The sequence below is a fragment of the Mirounga leonina genome, unplaced genomic scaffold, assembly GCF_011800145.1.
Source record: "Mirounga leonina isolate KUSES-001 unplaced genomic scaffold, KU_Mleo_1.0 Mir_173, whole genome shotgun sequence".
NCBI classification, from domain to species: domain Eukaryota; kingdom Metazoa; phylum Chordata; class Mammalia; order Carnivora; family Phocidae; genus Mirounga; species Mirounga leonina.
This window is the reverse complement of record NW_023270447.1, coordinates 29,433,864-29,447,544: the sequence shown is the minus strand read 5'-3', so window position 1 is coordinate 29,447,544 and position 13,681 is coordinate 29,433,864. Positions and strand designations below refer to the sequence as shown.

General features: G+C 35.8%; 1 protein-coding gene across 1 annotated transcript in view; it reads right to left on the bottom strand.

Moving 5' to 3' along the window:
* ADGRL4 (adhesion G protein-coupled receptor L4) overlaps nt 1-13,681 on the bottom strand; it is a 107,087-nt gene that overhangs the window by 17,997 nt on the left and 75,409 nt on the right. The window contains exons 12-13 of the mRNA XM_035018179.1: nt 11,606-11,826; nt 11,416-11,482 (exon numbers count right to left, since the gene is read on the bottom strand). Of these exons, the coding sequence (XP_034874070.1) occupies nt 11,416-11,482; nt 11,606-11,826 (288 nt within the window). The remainder of the gene's footprint in view (nt 1-11,415; nt 11,483-11,605; nt 11,827-13,681) is intronic.

Sequence of the window (13,681 nt, the reverse complement as noted above, 5' to 3'; positions counted from 1 at the left end):
GTTAGGGACAGCTACCTTCTTCATCATCAGGGGATAGTGGCAGAAAGATTCAAAATGGCCACATTGTCCAGGCTCATGGTGCTCTATTCCAAATCACCGGTGTTGTGTAGAAAAAAAATTACTTTTGAAAATAGATTTTTGAATAGAGCTGTTTTATAGGTCCATCAATAAAATGAAACCAACTTGAATGATTTTTATTACCTACTTTCATTCCTAAAAAGGTCCAGATTTTGGTGATTGATAAATGAATATGGTCACCTTATGGAAGTCTTTGTTAAAAGTTTTAGATTTGACCCCAAGAGCAATAAAGCCAAGAAAGATGTAATTAAGGGGTAAAGAAATGTTCAGATTTGCTTTTCCAAAATATTACCTCAAGCACACTAATGTGTTGTCTTAGAGTTGTTTGTTTACACATGTCTTCTTGATACACTTTTTGTGTCTCCTCTCCATTTATATCCCTTCAGTTACTAGCACAGCCTTATCTGGGTCTTTAATACTTGATAAAGTTTTGACCTATTCTGAAATATTCAAAGTGTTGTTCCTATTTTTTCCCAGGTTTTTTCTTTTCATATTACCTGTACTTTTATTTTGATTTAATACTACTTATATTGATAAATATTAGTAAAATAAAATCATAAAGATTTTTAAAAGAACCCCAAAGACTTTTTTTTCTAAAAAAATTAATCTTCTAATTAGAAATATGAAATTAAGGACAATTAAAAATGGGTGAAACATTATACTCAGCTTTCAGCTTTTTCTTGATGAGAGAAAATGAAAAGAAGGAATTTGAACAATTAGATGTCAAACAGGAACTACTTGTTGATGAATATCAATTAATAGAACAGTAAGCCTCCAGACTCTCTGTATTCCGCATATTGATCTATAGTCTGATACAGTCATTATTTTAGGTAGGGCATTTTGGTTAGCTGTTGGATATTCTTGGCAAGATTTAGAGATAAAACAAAATAAAATGGGGGGAGAGATATTTATAATGGACAAGATTTCCCTCATTTTCAACAAGATGGAAAGTAATTTATTTTGACACCTTCACTAAGTAAAAAAAAGAATTGAAATTTTATGAATAATTTCTAGAAGGTCTGTAGTTGCTAGGGTCTTTCACAACTTACCCTAAAACCATTTGTGGAATCTGGAAGATGCGGACACATTCTTCATGCGCCTAACAAAATCTGCTCCGTTCAAAAGGAAAGGATATGTAGTAGTGAAAACTGCAGAATGTGACTCTGGAAAGCATGAACTTGCCTCCACCACTCAGTAGCTGGGTGATCCCGAGTAAACTGCTTCACTAAGGCTGCACTAAGCCTAAGTTTTCACTTATTTAAAATACAGACAAAATGGTGGCTGTTACCCAGATAAGTGTGAAATAAGCTCTAATGACTAAAGGCTGTGCCCTAACAGTGAACAACTTGAGCTCTCTTTTTGATCAGATATCATTGGGAGCCATGTTTTGTTTTGTTTTATCAGAAGGAATTTTAAATGTTCCTTTCTTGGGAAACTCTGAAACTAGACATGACAACATTTTCCTATGAGAAACAGAAATCAAGACAGAGCCACACAGATAGTCTATTCTCTCAGAATAAGTCATTTGTATTTGGCAGAGAATTCTGAAGGAGACCAAGGGATATAATAAATACTTAGAGGGAAGATTAAATATTTTCTCATGTGTAGACTAAGATCTCTGCACATGCTAATAAAGACTGATTCAAAGGGCTCACTTTTGTTGCAGACCAGCTTCAGGAAGTGTTTTATGCTTGGAGGAAGATCAGAGGTATCACAACGATCAGAACATGTACTGAGCTTTTAGCCAAGTTTAGTTCAAGTTTTTATGAATTCTTAGTAAGTAGAAGCTTAAAGTTTTATCTGTTGCTTACATAAGAATGCACATAATTTGCTTTAGCGTAACAAGTTCTTCTCAAGGAATTGGTGTACTTCTTTAAAAAGTTATAAATAGCAGAACCCCCATAGATATTTATAAATAGATAAGTTTATAGTTACTAGATCTACTGAAACTCTAGTAAAACATTATCTCTTAGTAACTGCTATTACTATTTTTATTTTGTTGTACTACCAAAGCTTTTTGTGAGGATTAACTGAGATTTTAAAAGGGTTTTGTAAAGATTAAAAGACAATACAAATGTGAAGTGAATAATGATTCTAACGATATCTTGCACTACCAACTCACTTGCACCATATCATGATGTAACATCCTTCACTGTAAAGCTATATTTATTAAAAAAATACCAGTGATGAACTTCACCTTGGCCAGTTTTTTCTAATTGGACTTGAGAGACCTAAGGGATTTTTTTCAATATATTTTTTTGGGTCTCTAATTTCTATGAAGTTATTCAATTTTTATGAAAATTTTTTAGTACAAATCCCAAGGAGATTTTCTGTGAAGGGATTTCCAGTTAAGAATATGACTCCCATATATGAGAGTACATTGGAAACTACAAATGTATTATTTATGTTAAGTTTTTTTTAACTCGTTCTTTTTAAAATTCTAGCTACCTATTGTTTCAAGAAGGTTGGAATAATACAAAAATGTAACAAAGTGTTACAGGCACTGAAATGCTTATTAATATATAATATGAAGAAATGGTTAGAATTTTAAAATGTCTTGAATCACAGAGGTCACTAAAAGATGCATCTAACAAATATGGTGCCATTAAATTAAAAGATGTAATTAAAATGTTGATGCTGTTATCCACAACATGTAAAATTTACGATGGTTAGTGTTTCTAATATAGCTTCAATAGGGTTATCTGAAGGACATTGCCCAAACTATGATTTTAATTCTTTTTCTTATATTTTTGCTGTTTAAAGAAAGCTGCAAAATGCACTCCTATATAAGCTGCTTAATATCCAAGTCTAGACTAGTATTTTCTAGTAGAAAGAATCCGGGATATTATCTTGCATGGGATATGTGGTTGTACTGGAGACTTCTTTGGTTGTCATGTCTAGGCAGTGGTGGTAGTGGTGTTATTATAGGCATCTGGTGAGTAGAAGCCAGAGATGCTGCTAGGCTCCCTATAATGCACAGGATGGGTCCTCCAACAGAGATTTGGTCCAAAGTGTCAATGGTGCCATGATTGTGGAACCCTGGTCTATCATAATCCTTCCCTTGGGTTTATGTATTCCAGTTCAGCTATTTAGACACTATAGTAGACAATAATATCTAGTGTTGACAAAAATGTCAGAAAAGGGACATTCTCAAATATTATTGGTATAAGTATCTATTGAAGTAAATGTTTTGGAGGCAGTTTGTAAATTTAAAAATCTGTCTCTACTTGCATTTCTACTTTTAAGAAGCATTTCTTAACAATTTTATATAATGGATATATGTAACTATATTGGAACAGGAATTCTCTGGGTATGCAGTATTATTTATAGTAAGGAAGTATTAGAAACCAATTAGATGTTCATCAATAGGAAGTGGTAAAATAAATTAGAGCATAATATGGATAATATGCAATGATAAAAATGGTAGAGTTGTATATTATAACAAAGAAGGATGAATGTGTTATATTTATTTCAGGTTATAAATGATTCAGGTTTTTTGAATTTGTAATCAATTTCTTTGCCTAAATTTATATAAATGTGTATGTATGTGTGTGTGCGCACGCGTGTGCACCTACCAAAGGTCTGGAAGGATGCAGAGCAAATATTAAGAAAAAGAGTAGTTAGTCATGAAAAATATGAATGTGGGATAAAATATCCTCTTGTTACCTTGCCTAGTCTTGTAATATTTGCATTTCTTTCAAGCTTGGGCAATTTGTGAAATTAAAAAATGTAATAAGAATAGCTCACATAATAATAAATATACATAGACATTGTCCGTTGTGTAAGGTTATGTGAGGAATTCACTTTTGAGGAGGTTTTAATAGGCGTTTCCTGGTGAAAGGGAATTAAGAGATTGCAGGCATAGGAAGAACCATTAGAGGAGGCCACTACAAAGAACAGTGGAATTCTGGGCAAACCTAAAAAGAAGGGGGTAGGAGTAGTAATATAGAAACACTCAATTATAAGGGTTGTGATTTAAATTCAAATGAAAGCTCACATTTTTTTAAAAGAAAATGCCTTATTTGGACATAGTGTAATTAGTATTTGCCTCAATCAAGCAAATTCTATTCTTCAATACTGAACATGTCTATAGGAAACTTCAATTTCTACTTAAAAGTTAAATTATTTTCACCAACTCTTTTTTATATTTGTGTACTTGAATCTAATCGCTTGTGCAGTTTTAGTTGAAAGGATTCAGGATTAAAGATTAAAAATATTGAAGAAAGAAATGAATTATGGAAATTATCTTCAGTTTGCAGCTTGCTTTACAAAGATTTAGAAGCCTCTTTTTTGTAGAGCTCAATCTTTCAAAAGCATGGCTAGGGCTTTTTATGTATAGTTACAATCTTAACATTCTAAATGTAGTGATTCATAGAATCCGCGGGGTCACTGGTTCATACTTTAGAATTCCAAGAGATCCTTAATATTAATGAGTCAACACCTGAGGAAATACTTTCACTTGATCAATGCAGGGAATGTTGCTGCTCAAATACCTAAATTGCTAGCACTTATCAGAGTAGATTAAAAGCATGAATATTCCTTTGAAACAACACACCTAGGGGTAGAAAAAGCCACCAGTGCTGATCTCATTCAGTTCTTACTCATTTACATATTGTCTTAAAGGCATTTTACATCATAATCTCCAACACAGACATGCTCCAGGGTTTCCATTCATAAAAACAAGCAAATATCATTTGCAGGACCTAGTCCCTACTCTGTGGAAGAAATGCAAGGATTCCATGGATGAATGACAGGTATGGCCATTGTTCTATAGAGATGTGTGCCCTGGAGTACGGGTCTTCCCAGATTTGTTCAGAGAAAGTCACGAAACCAATCTAATCCCTCACTGAAGGCTAGGCATAACGAAATCACCACTAATCATCTATTTATATTTGAACGTTCACTTACATTTTGTCTTTATCCCGTCTTTTTCTTCTATTAAATTTTTATTGCTTTTCTTAAGATATTTTACACTTTGTGTTAATTTCGGTTAAACTTTCTCTGGCAGAGTGTACTAGAGACTTTTTAACAAATTCCAGGAAGTAACAAGTATGTATATTATAATCATATCTTGCTATATGGTTAAACAAATGCTGTCATATCTTCACCAATATTTTAAAAATTAGGATCTATGCTTAAATATATATATGTATATGTATATGTATATGTATATGTATATGTATATGTATGTATACACACACACATATACACACTATATTAGCCAAACATACATTCCCTTGCATACAATTTTTTTGCTGTGCAAACCATGGCTTTAAAGTTCGTTTTTATTTTTTGGGGCACCTTGGTGGCTCAGTTGTTAAGAGGCTGCCTTCGGCTCAGGTCATAATCCTGGGGTCCTGGGATCAAGCCCCGCATCTGGCTCCTTGCTCCGCGGGAAGCCTGCTTCTCCCTCTCCCACTCCCCCTGCTTGTGTTCCCTCTCTCGCTGTGTCTCTCCCTGTCAAATAAATAAAATCTTAAAAAAAATAAAAAAATAAAATTCGTCTTTATTTTTTAATACAAAAAGCATAAATGAGAGAGCCAAAAATTGTCCTCCAAATGATTGTGTGTTTTCCTATTTTAAGCTTAAAGAATGGATGTTTTTTCTAAAACATTTTGCTTTGCTTTTACCATAGCCTTGTTGTGTGTAGGGCTGGCCCTGGTATCTTTATTTTATGTATTAGAAACCCAGGACACAGAGCAGTCACATTGCTTAAGGATCTCACGGTGTTTCTTCCTGCCTCATTTATTGCTATGGTGTTTATTAACAGATTAATTAAAATACAGAGATAATTATCAAAGACTTACTAAATACCTCTGTATTCTGGGGTGACCCAAAGGAGTCAGTTTTATAGTCTAGGGTTCATAGAGAATGCAATGTGAATGCTGCTCTATAGAGAATAACTGCAATTTACTGAGTTGAGGCCAGTAAGGTGTGCACCACAATGATACTGATTATTGAGCAAGATATGGGTCAGTAAATGAAGAAACTCTGTTTGGGTGTCTGGAGGTAGGGGATGCGTAGTGTAATGCACACAGAAAATTACCGTGTGCAACAGAACAGAGCGCTGAAAGCGCTATGGAGGATTTGAATAAAAAGTCTATGGAAATACATTGGAGAAAGAGATTAGTTACAAATCTGGAAAAGTTTTCATCAAGTCCTGTATTAATTAATGATAAGATTTCAGGCAGAACTGTGCACAAGGGTGGTAGGATTACTGAGTGCAAAGGACCGAGAAGATATTCAAGAACAGCAAGTATTCTAAGAAGGATGAAATTTTTGGAGGAGCTGTTTTGTGGGGTTAAGCAGTGTGAAAAAGAAAGCTAAAAATAGGCTGGGTTCAGCTAAATCACTGAGAACTTGACATTCCAGAGTATAGAATTTGGCCTATAGGCAAAGGGGAATATCAGCCCTGGAATTAAGAAAGCAGGCCATGGCAACTTCATGAATATAAGTTTCAGCTCAGATACTTACTAGCTGTTAATCAAGCTGTGCAATCACTTTATGCCTCAATTTTTCCACCTTCAAAATAAAATAATTATGCACACGCGCACACACACACATGCAGCCATTTTTGAATTGTTTAAAGAATTAGATTAAATGTGCTAACAACACATGGAGAAGAGAATGTTTATTTTAGTTCAGGAACATAATAGGGTTTAACATTAATGTTATTTTTTATTAATAGTTGCCATTGTTTGAGCTGAGTTTGGGGCTGTTTATTATGGACAGGTTAAAACAAAATTGGAGAGAATGGCAGCAGAAAGATAGGTCAATAAGGAAATTGCAAAAGAGGCAAGGTAAAATGAAAAGGTGGCTCTAGTTTCAAGTTCTAGTAGACCTAAAGCCTTGAGCCAATCTCTTAACATTTTGAATCAAATCCTATTTTTTGTTAACTATAAAATGGAATAGATAATAACAATGTGGGCGATTTGTGAGTAGTAGCTGTTTAATAAATTGTAAATTAAAAAAATTCCTGTTATTAATACTAGAATATGAGGAAGGGATAGCAATAGTTTGATCCTGAAAGTGGAGAAGAAATGGATAAGTTTATGGAAGAAAAACTTGTGAATAATTTGTGGCATCCTAGCCTAGGATGTGATGAATCCATGAAACGATGATTCTTGACTATTCTTTTTTTTTTTTTTTGGATTATTTATTTATTTATTTATTTATTTATTTATTTATTTATTTGAGAGAAAGGGCATGCACAGATTACTGGGGGAAGGGGCAGAGGGAGACAGGGAAGGAGAGAAGCAGACTCCCCACTGAGCATAAGCCCAACCTGCGGGGCTGGATCCCAGGACCTGAGATCATGAACTGAACCAAAGTCAAGAGTCAGATGTTCAACTGACTGAGCTGCCCAGGCACCTCAGATTCTTGACTATTCTTAATAACAGACAGATGATGATAATTTTGTTATTTCTGGCATTGTCTTATGCACAATGGTGGCCATTTTGTCTGTGCCCTTTGTTTACCTTCAAGGGAAATCTGGTAAGTTTTGGGGGCTTCTTGGTAGACACTTAAATTCACATTAAGAATCTGCTGTAAAGCAGATTTACTTCTTGCCCCATCTACAAGCAAGTTCATCTATCTCAATGAAGACTTGTTGATTGATTGTCATGCTCATATTGATCTTTCCCACATCTTATCAATATCACTTATATTTTATTATATGTTGTTCTTTGTCATTTGTTTTGTCTTGCTTTATCCTCATTGATACTATAGTGGGCAGGGGATAATTCTGATATTTCCTTTGTTCTCCCATCATGCCCATAACACCCAATTAACCTGGCAAACTTAATTACATGGCTTGGCATCCTTACCTACCAGAGTACACCAAGACATAGGATAATGATTTTTTTTTTTTTTTTTTGAGAGAGAGAGAGAGGCAGAGGGGAAGAGGGAGAATGAGACTCTTAAGCAGGCTTCATGCCCAGTGCAGAGCCCAACACGGTGCTCCATCTCACAATCCTGAGATCCAGACCTGAGCTGAAATCAAGAGTTAGAGGCTTAACTGACTAAACCACCCTGGCGCCCTGGGATAATGACTTTCAATTCAGTAGATCTATGTAGATGAGCGTGGGGCAGCATAGTTGGTTCTCAGATGCTGTCCCTTCATTGATAAAGCTCAACTCCTTTGTTGTTGGAGGCTAGACTGGCCTGATTATCTCTCGCTGATGGAGCTTCATGACATCACTTTGGTTTAGTTTGGTTCCTACTATTGTTGGTAATCTTGGCTTATGTGATGGCCTCCACTTAGATAGTATATGTGATTTTCTTGGTGTTTATAGAATTTCCTTTCCATCTTGGCCCCTTCTATTCTTCAGAGAAGGATAGTCATGTCGCCATTTAACCTCACCTTTAGGGCGCCTGGGTGGCTCAGATGGTTAAGCGTCTGCCTTCGGCTCAGGTCATGATCCCAGGGTCCTGGGATCGAGTCCCGCATCAGGCTCCCGCTCCTTGGGAGCCTGCTTCTCCCTCTGCCTCTCTCTCTCTCTGTCTCTCATGAATGAATAAATAAAATCTTTAAAAAAACAAAACAAACAAAAACAAAAAACCTCACCTTTATTCAACCCATTATTTTAGTTGTGTATAATTTTGTTTTGACCTGGCAACCTTCTGGGCAACCCTACAACTTTTGTCCACTTCTCTAACTTTCCTGAAGTTTTGTGTGTTCCTTCCTCACTTTATTCCTAGGCATGGTATCTAATAATCCTTTCCTTCCCTGCTGTCAAAAAATACTCCAGTAGGCATGCAGTTTGCAGGAAACTCCAAACAAAAATAGGTCTAGTCTCTATATTCAGATTTGGCCCAAAGTCAGGGGACATATGTCAAGCATAAAAATTGGCTCATTATGCTCTGCTCTTATATATCAAAGAGATGTGAAAATCCAGTCACACTGGCATTTGATCTGGGATCAGAACGATAATTTTACTCTTACTATATTTCTGCTCCCATTACCTACAAACCTTTCAGAGTACTTGTCCACACCTTGTCTTCCAAAAGATAGGGGAGCCCCTGCCTGTTTTTCACTGGCAGCTAAAAGAAAAGCTTTTCATAAAGAACACTGTTCTCCTCCAAAGGTCAAGGACTCTTTTTTTTTTTTAAGATTATTTATTTATTTATGTGAGAGAGGGAGAGAGAATACAGAGGGAGAGAGCACAGAGGGAGAGGGACAAGCAGGCTCCCTGCTTAGCAGAGAGCTCGACGTGGGGCTCAATCCCAGGACCCCAAGATCATGACCTGAGCCGAAGTCAGACGCTTACCTGACTGAGCCACTCAGGTGCACCCAGGACTCCTAGTTCTAAACCACTATCCCTGGCCAGGGGCTTCCATCTCCACTCCTCTTACGGGGCTACAGCTGGTCCTACTGTCTCTTTATCAGACCCGTGGAAGTGTCAGACCCAAACTGTTAGAGGCCCTTTTTCAAATGTTTGGTGCCCAATATTTCTTTTACTTCATTTCTGAACTAAAGATGTATACTATTCTGGGACAACAGGATATATCTCACCTAACACTGTCTCATACAGCTGAATAATAACATTGACAACAACATATAGCTGAATAATAACAACAAGAAAAAACAGTAATAACAGCGACAATAATAATAATTAGCCACGATTAGCCCAGAAAACCAGGAATAACTAGAATAAATGGATTCACTTCAATTCAGTAATTAAGGAATTTCTGCTGCTTTTAAAGATACTAAAGAAGATAAACGTTATTCAGTTTTAGAGTAAAACTGAGGGGCCTCATCCATTTCTTAAGTAGCCTGACCCTCAGGTTAAACGGAATGATTATCATACTGAAACTATGGAAGATAAATAGGTCCATTAATTCCAGACGAGGACAGTGTGACGTTATTCATTTAGGCTTCTAGGAAAGTTAGCAGGACTCATTTTTAGATAAGCCCATCTAAAGTCTGTAGACTTCACTATAAGATAATCCAAAGTTATCTTTTCCCTTACATAAGCAAAAGTAAAAAGCAATTTCAGGGAACACTTTCCATTTCTTACTTAAGAGAAAAATAGGAGTATTTTTCTTGTTTTGACTATAATATCTGGCCCACTACTTTTCATCTTACTTATAAGAATGACTGATTCAAAGAACTTTCACTTGTACAAAACAATATCAGAGATGGTCCATTCTGTAGAGATGGAACCAGGAAAATCAGAATATATAGATAGTGTGTTTACACAAAATACTCCTATCAGGGCAACCCATGAAAGTATGTGGAAGGGACAACATTCAGTCTATATTCTCATGTGGGTTGAAAATTTTGGAAGTATAATAAACTAACTCTGAAATTATTTTAGCTGAAATCTAGCCAATGGTTTCTTTTTATATTACTGGATTCATTGGGAGAATTACAAGCAATTTTCTGTGATGATTAGGAAATATAGCCTCTGAATTCACTTTATTTCACCCATACCATTAAAAACTAAGCCTTGGTGAAAATTCTCTGCTTTACCTTTCAAGTCTTTCTCCATTTAACAGCTTCCTTACAAACCACAAAAACACAAGGGGAAAGAGTGAGGGAAAAAACAATTCAAAAAAGATAGCTAGCTTATGGTCAAAACGTCTGGGACAAAGTTGTCCAAAATATTGTCACAGCTCCTTTGCTGACAATTCACTCCATTCTAGAGCCTTGTCAGACCTCCCAGGTTCATTGATGGACTATTATATTCAGAATGGCTTTGAAAACTTACAGCACTTAGAAATGCTCTTGAGACATCTAAAAATGTCTTTATTTAGAAAGGAACATATAACACCTGCCAAATTTGTAGGTTCCAATAAGAATTAAAAGGCCCTCTTCCTCACTGAAATGGGACTATCAATATATGACTTGTCTGCTCATGAGAAATAGTGGGTTCTTGTCTCTGATGTTGCAATTTAGTTTAAAATCACTTTCATGATGACAGGGTACATGAGCATGACAAAACTATAAAGATGACAGTCTAATCTTCAAAGATCACTGATCATTGATAAAAGATTAAATAACGTAAACACCCGAAATGCCAGATTATCACCTGCTTGGCAAACTCTCAGTATTGAAGTATGCTCAGACATTACTGATAAGTGAGAAATGCTTTTCCTATACGTTATGCAGAAATATCTCCTCCTCCTCAAGGAGGGGCAGATGAATTGTAATACCTCTGAATTTAAGATGTATATATATATGTTTTTCTCAATCGTGATGAATATATATAAAATGTTAATAAATGACATACTGTAATGTGCTCAGAATTATTGTTTTCCCTCAGAGTAATGCCTGATTGCTGTGAATTTTAATCATCACTTTTTGGAATTCCAACCAATTTTAAATATACGTACAAGAATGATTAGACATGCTGGTCCTATAAAACTCCAAATAAAGTTGTTTTCTGTGCTAAGCCAACATCTGAAAAGTAAATAATAAATCTATAAATATGTTTGTATGTACTTTGCAAAGCAACATTTTCAATGATACATGAAGCATATTCAGAATTGCATTTCAAATACTTATGAGATCATCTTAACTTACACTTTGGTGGTGCCATAATATCTATATCCCAATGATGCTGAAAATCCAACTACCACAGCCGGGCTGAGATAGCCAAAGATATAAAAATTCTTGTGCAGAAAGCCCTTGTTGTAGATGACGCCCACAACAATGAGATAGAGGTGGATGCCTTCAATGCACATCCATGCAAAGGCAGCTAAAAAGAAATAATGCAGCAGCCCGGCAATGATTGAACAGAAGAGCTAGAAATCAAGGAAAGAAAGAAACCATAAGTATTGTTTGCTTTCACATTAGCATAACACAAAATCCCGACTTTCTCCTCAAATTATGCCACTTGATATAATGCTTGATCACGTTAAAATATCCTCTCAAGTGCCAGTTTTTTAAGATGTCCCACTTCCAGCTGAGCTTCATCAATGTGAAGCCTCAATTGTGAAGAAATCTCGTGATAGAACTAAGTTACTGTTCTTGTCCAGAGAGTTATGCTTTTATTCATTTATATCATGTGAGAAGTTGTGGATTTGTCACATGTAAACCATGATATCTTAGTGAATGTGTTATGATTTAAGTTAATTTCTGTTTTGGAGACGCCTTTACTCTCCTTAATTTTATTCATGCTCAAAGAATGAAAATTATTGCTAATACTATGGTAAATGAAATATAATAAGTGTCTTGATTATTGTGGCAAACATTAAGTTTACAAAACAAACGATGATATATTTTACAAAAATATCCATTATGGAATCACTTTAAGTTATAAGATTATCAGGTAAATTTGAGATGGATTTCAGTTAAATATTATTTATTAGTTCTTACTTCACACATAGAATTGGAGTTAGGCTTATAAGAAAGAACAGAAGAAGAAGTATATTTACACACTTCTGTACTAATAGAACTAACAATATCTATTGCTGGAAAGAGAACATAATACAAACTTCCATACCTATTGCACTTAATAAAAAAGAGTACAATCCAAGCATAATGAGATTATATACTAAAATATACTGGGGAGTACTATATAAGGTTGGGAACAGAGAGGTCACTAGTGATCAAAATTTGGGAACTACTTTAGTGAGGAAGTAAGACTGACATATGGCTTGAAAATGGGAAGAACTTGAGAGGTGAAACAGAATTGAAAATAAACATTCTAAGGAATATTTTGGGGTAAGGGTAACGGGGAGATGAAACTGAAGGAGGAAATAGGCATTGGAGGATAGTGGGTGCTATACAAAACTGGCAGGTGTCAGGACTAGCCCTGCAAAATAAAAAAAAAAATATATATGAAGTTTATAGTCTAGAGTATACTATTTAAAATAGATGTTTGGTGGCATCTACTTCAGAAGAAGAACTTGATAACTAGGCATTAGTGTCAGTATTTGAAAGATTTCTAACAGGGATGGAAATACGGAGGCAATTTAATGTCTTGTGGCCCCGAGCATGCACTTCTCCAGTCTCTACCTGCATGGAGGGCAGCTGACCTAGAGCTCTAGCTGCTGTGTTCTTTCCCACAGGCTGCTACACAGAGGAGTCCTCTGCCACGTGACTCTGGCTCAAGGTCTTCTCAAAGGACTCCTTGCAACCATGCTGAGCTTTCCTGAGAACGGCAATGCTGTGTAAAATGCTTCCACCTACTACTAGTCCTTTCTTCCTTCTCTCCTTTACTCGGGGTCAGACCTGCATCTCGGTCGGATGGCTCTCCAAGTCTCTCTCTTCCCATTATCTCTCAGCCATTTTGCCTAATTAACTTATTGCACGTTGAATTCCATTTTAATGTCTGCTTCTAGGAGGACCCAGACTAACACAATATAGAAATTGTTCTGTAAGGCCCTCCATCAGTAACGGGGGGAAATAGGTAGTTAGGAAAGTGCAGTGACTAGGTGGAGCCAATTTGTCATATTTCAACCTGTGAACCCACTGCTTTTCTATTCAGTCCCTGTGTTAAGATAAAATTTTTATTTCTAATTCTCTCTTTGTCCCTTCTGCCTTTGTTTAATGCCCACGTAAAAAACAAAGCAAAAAAAAGGCTATTTCTTCAGTATGTTGCTGTTTTCATTTGTCCCAATGATTCGTCATAACAAGGGACATTGTGCTTAATGA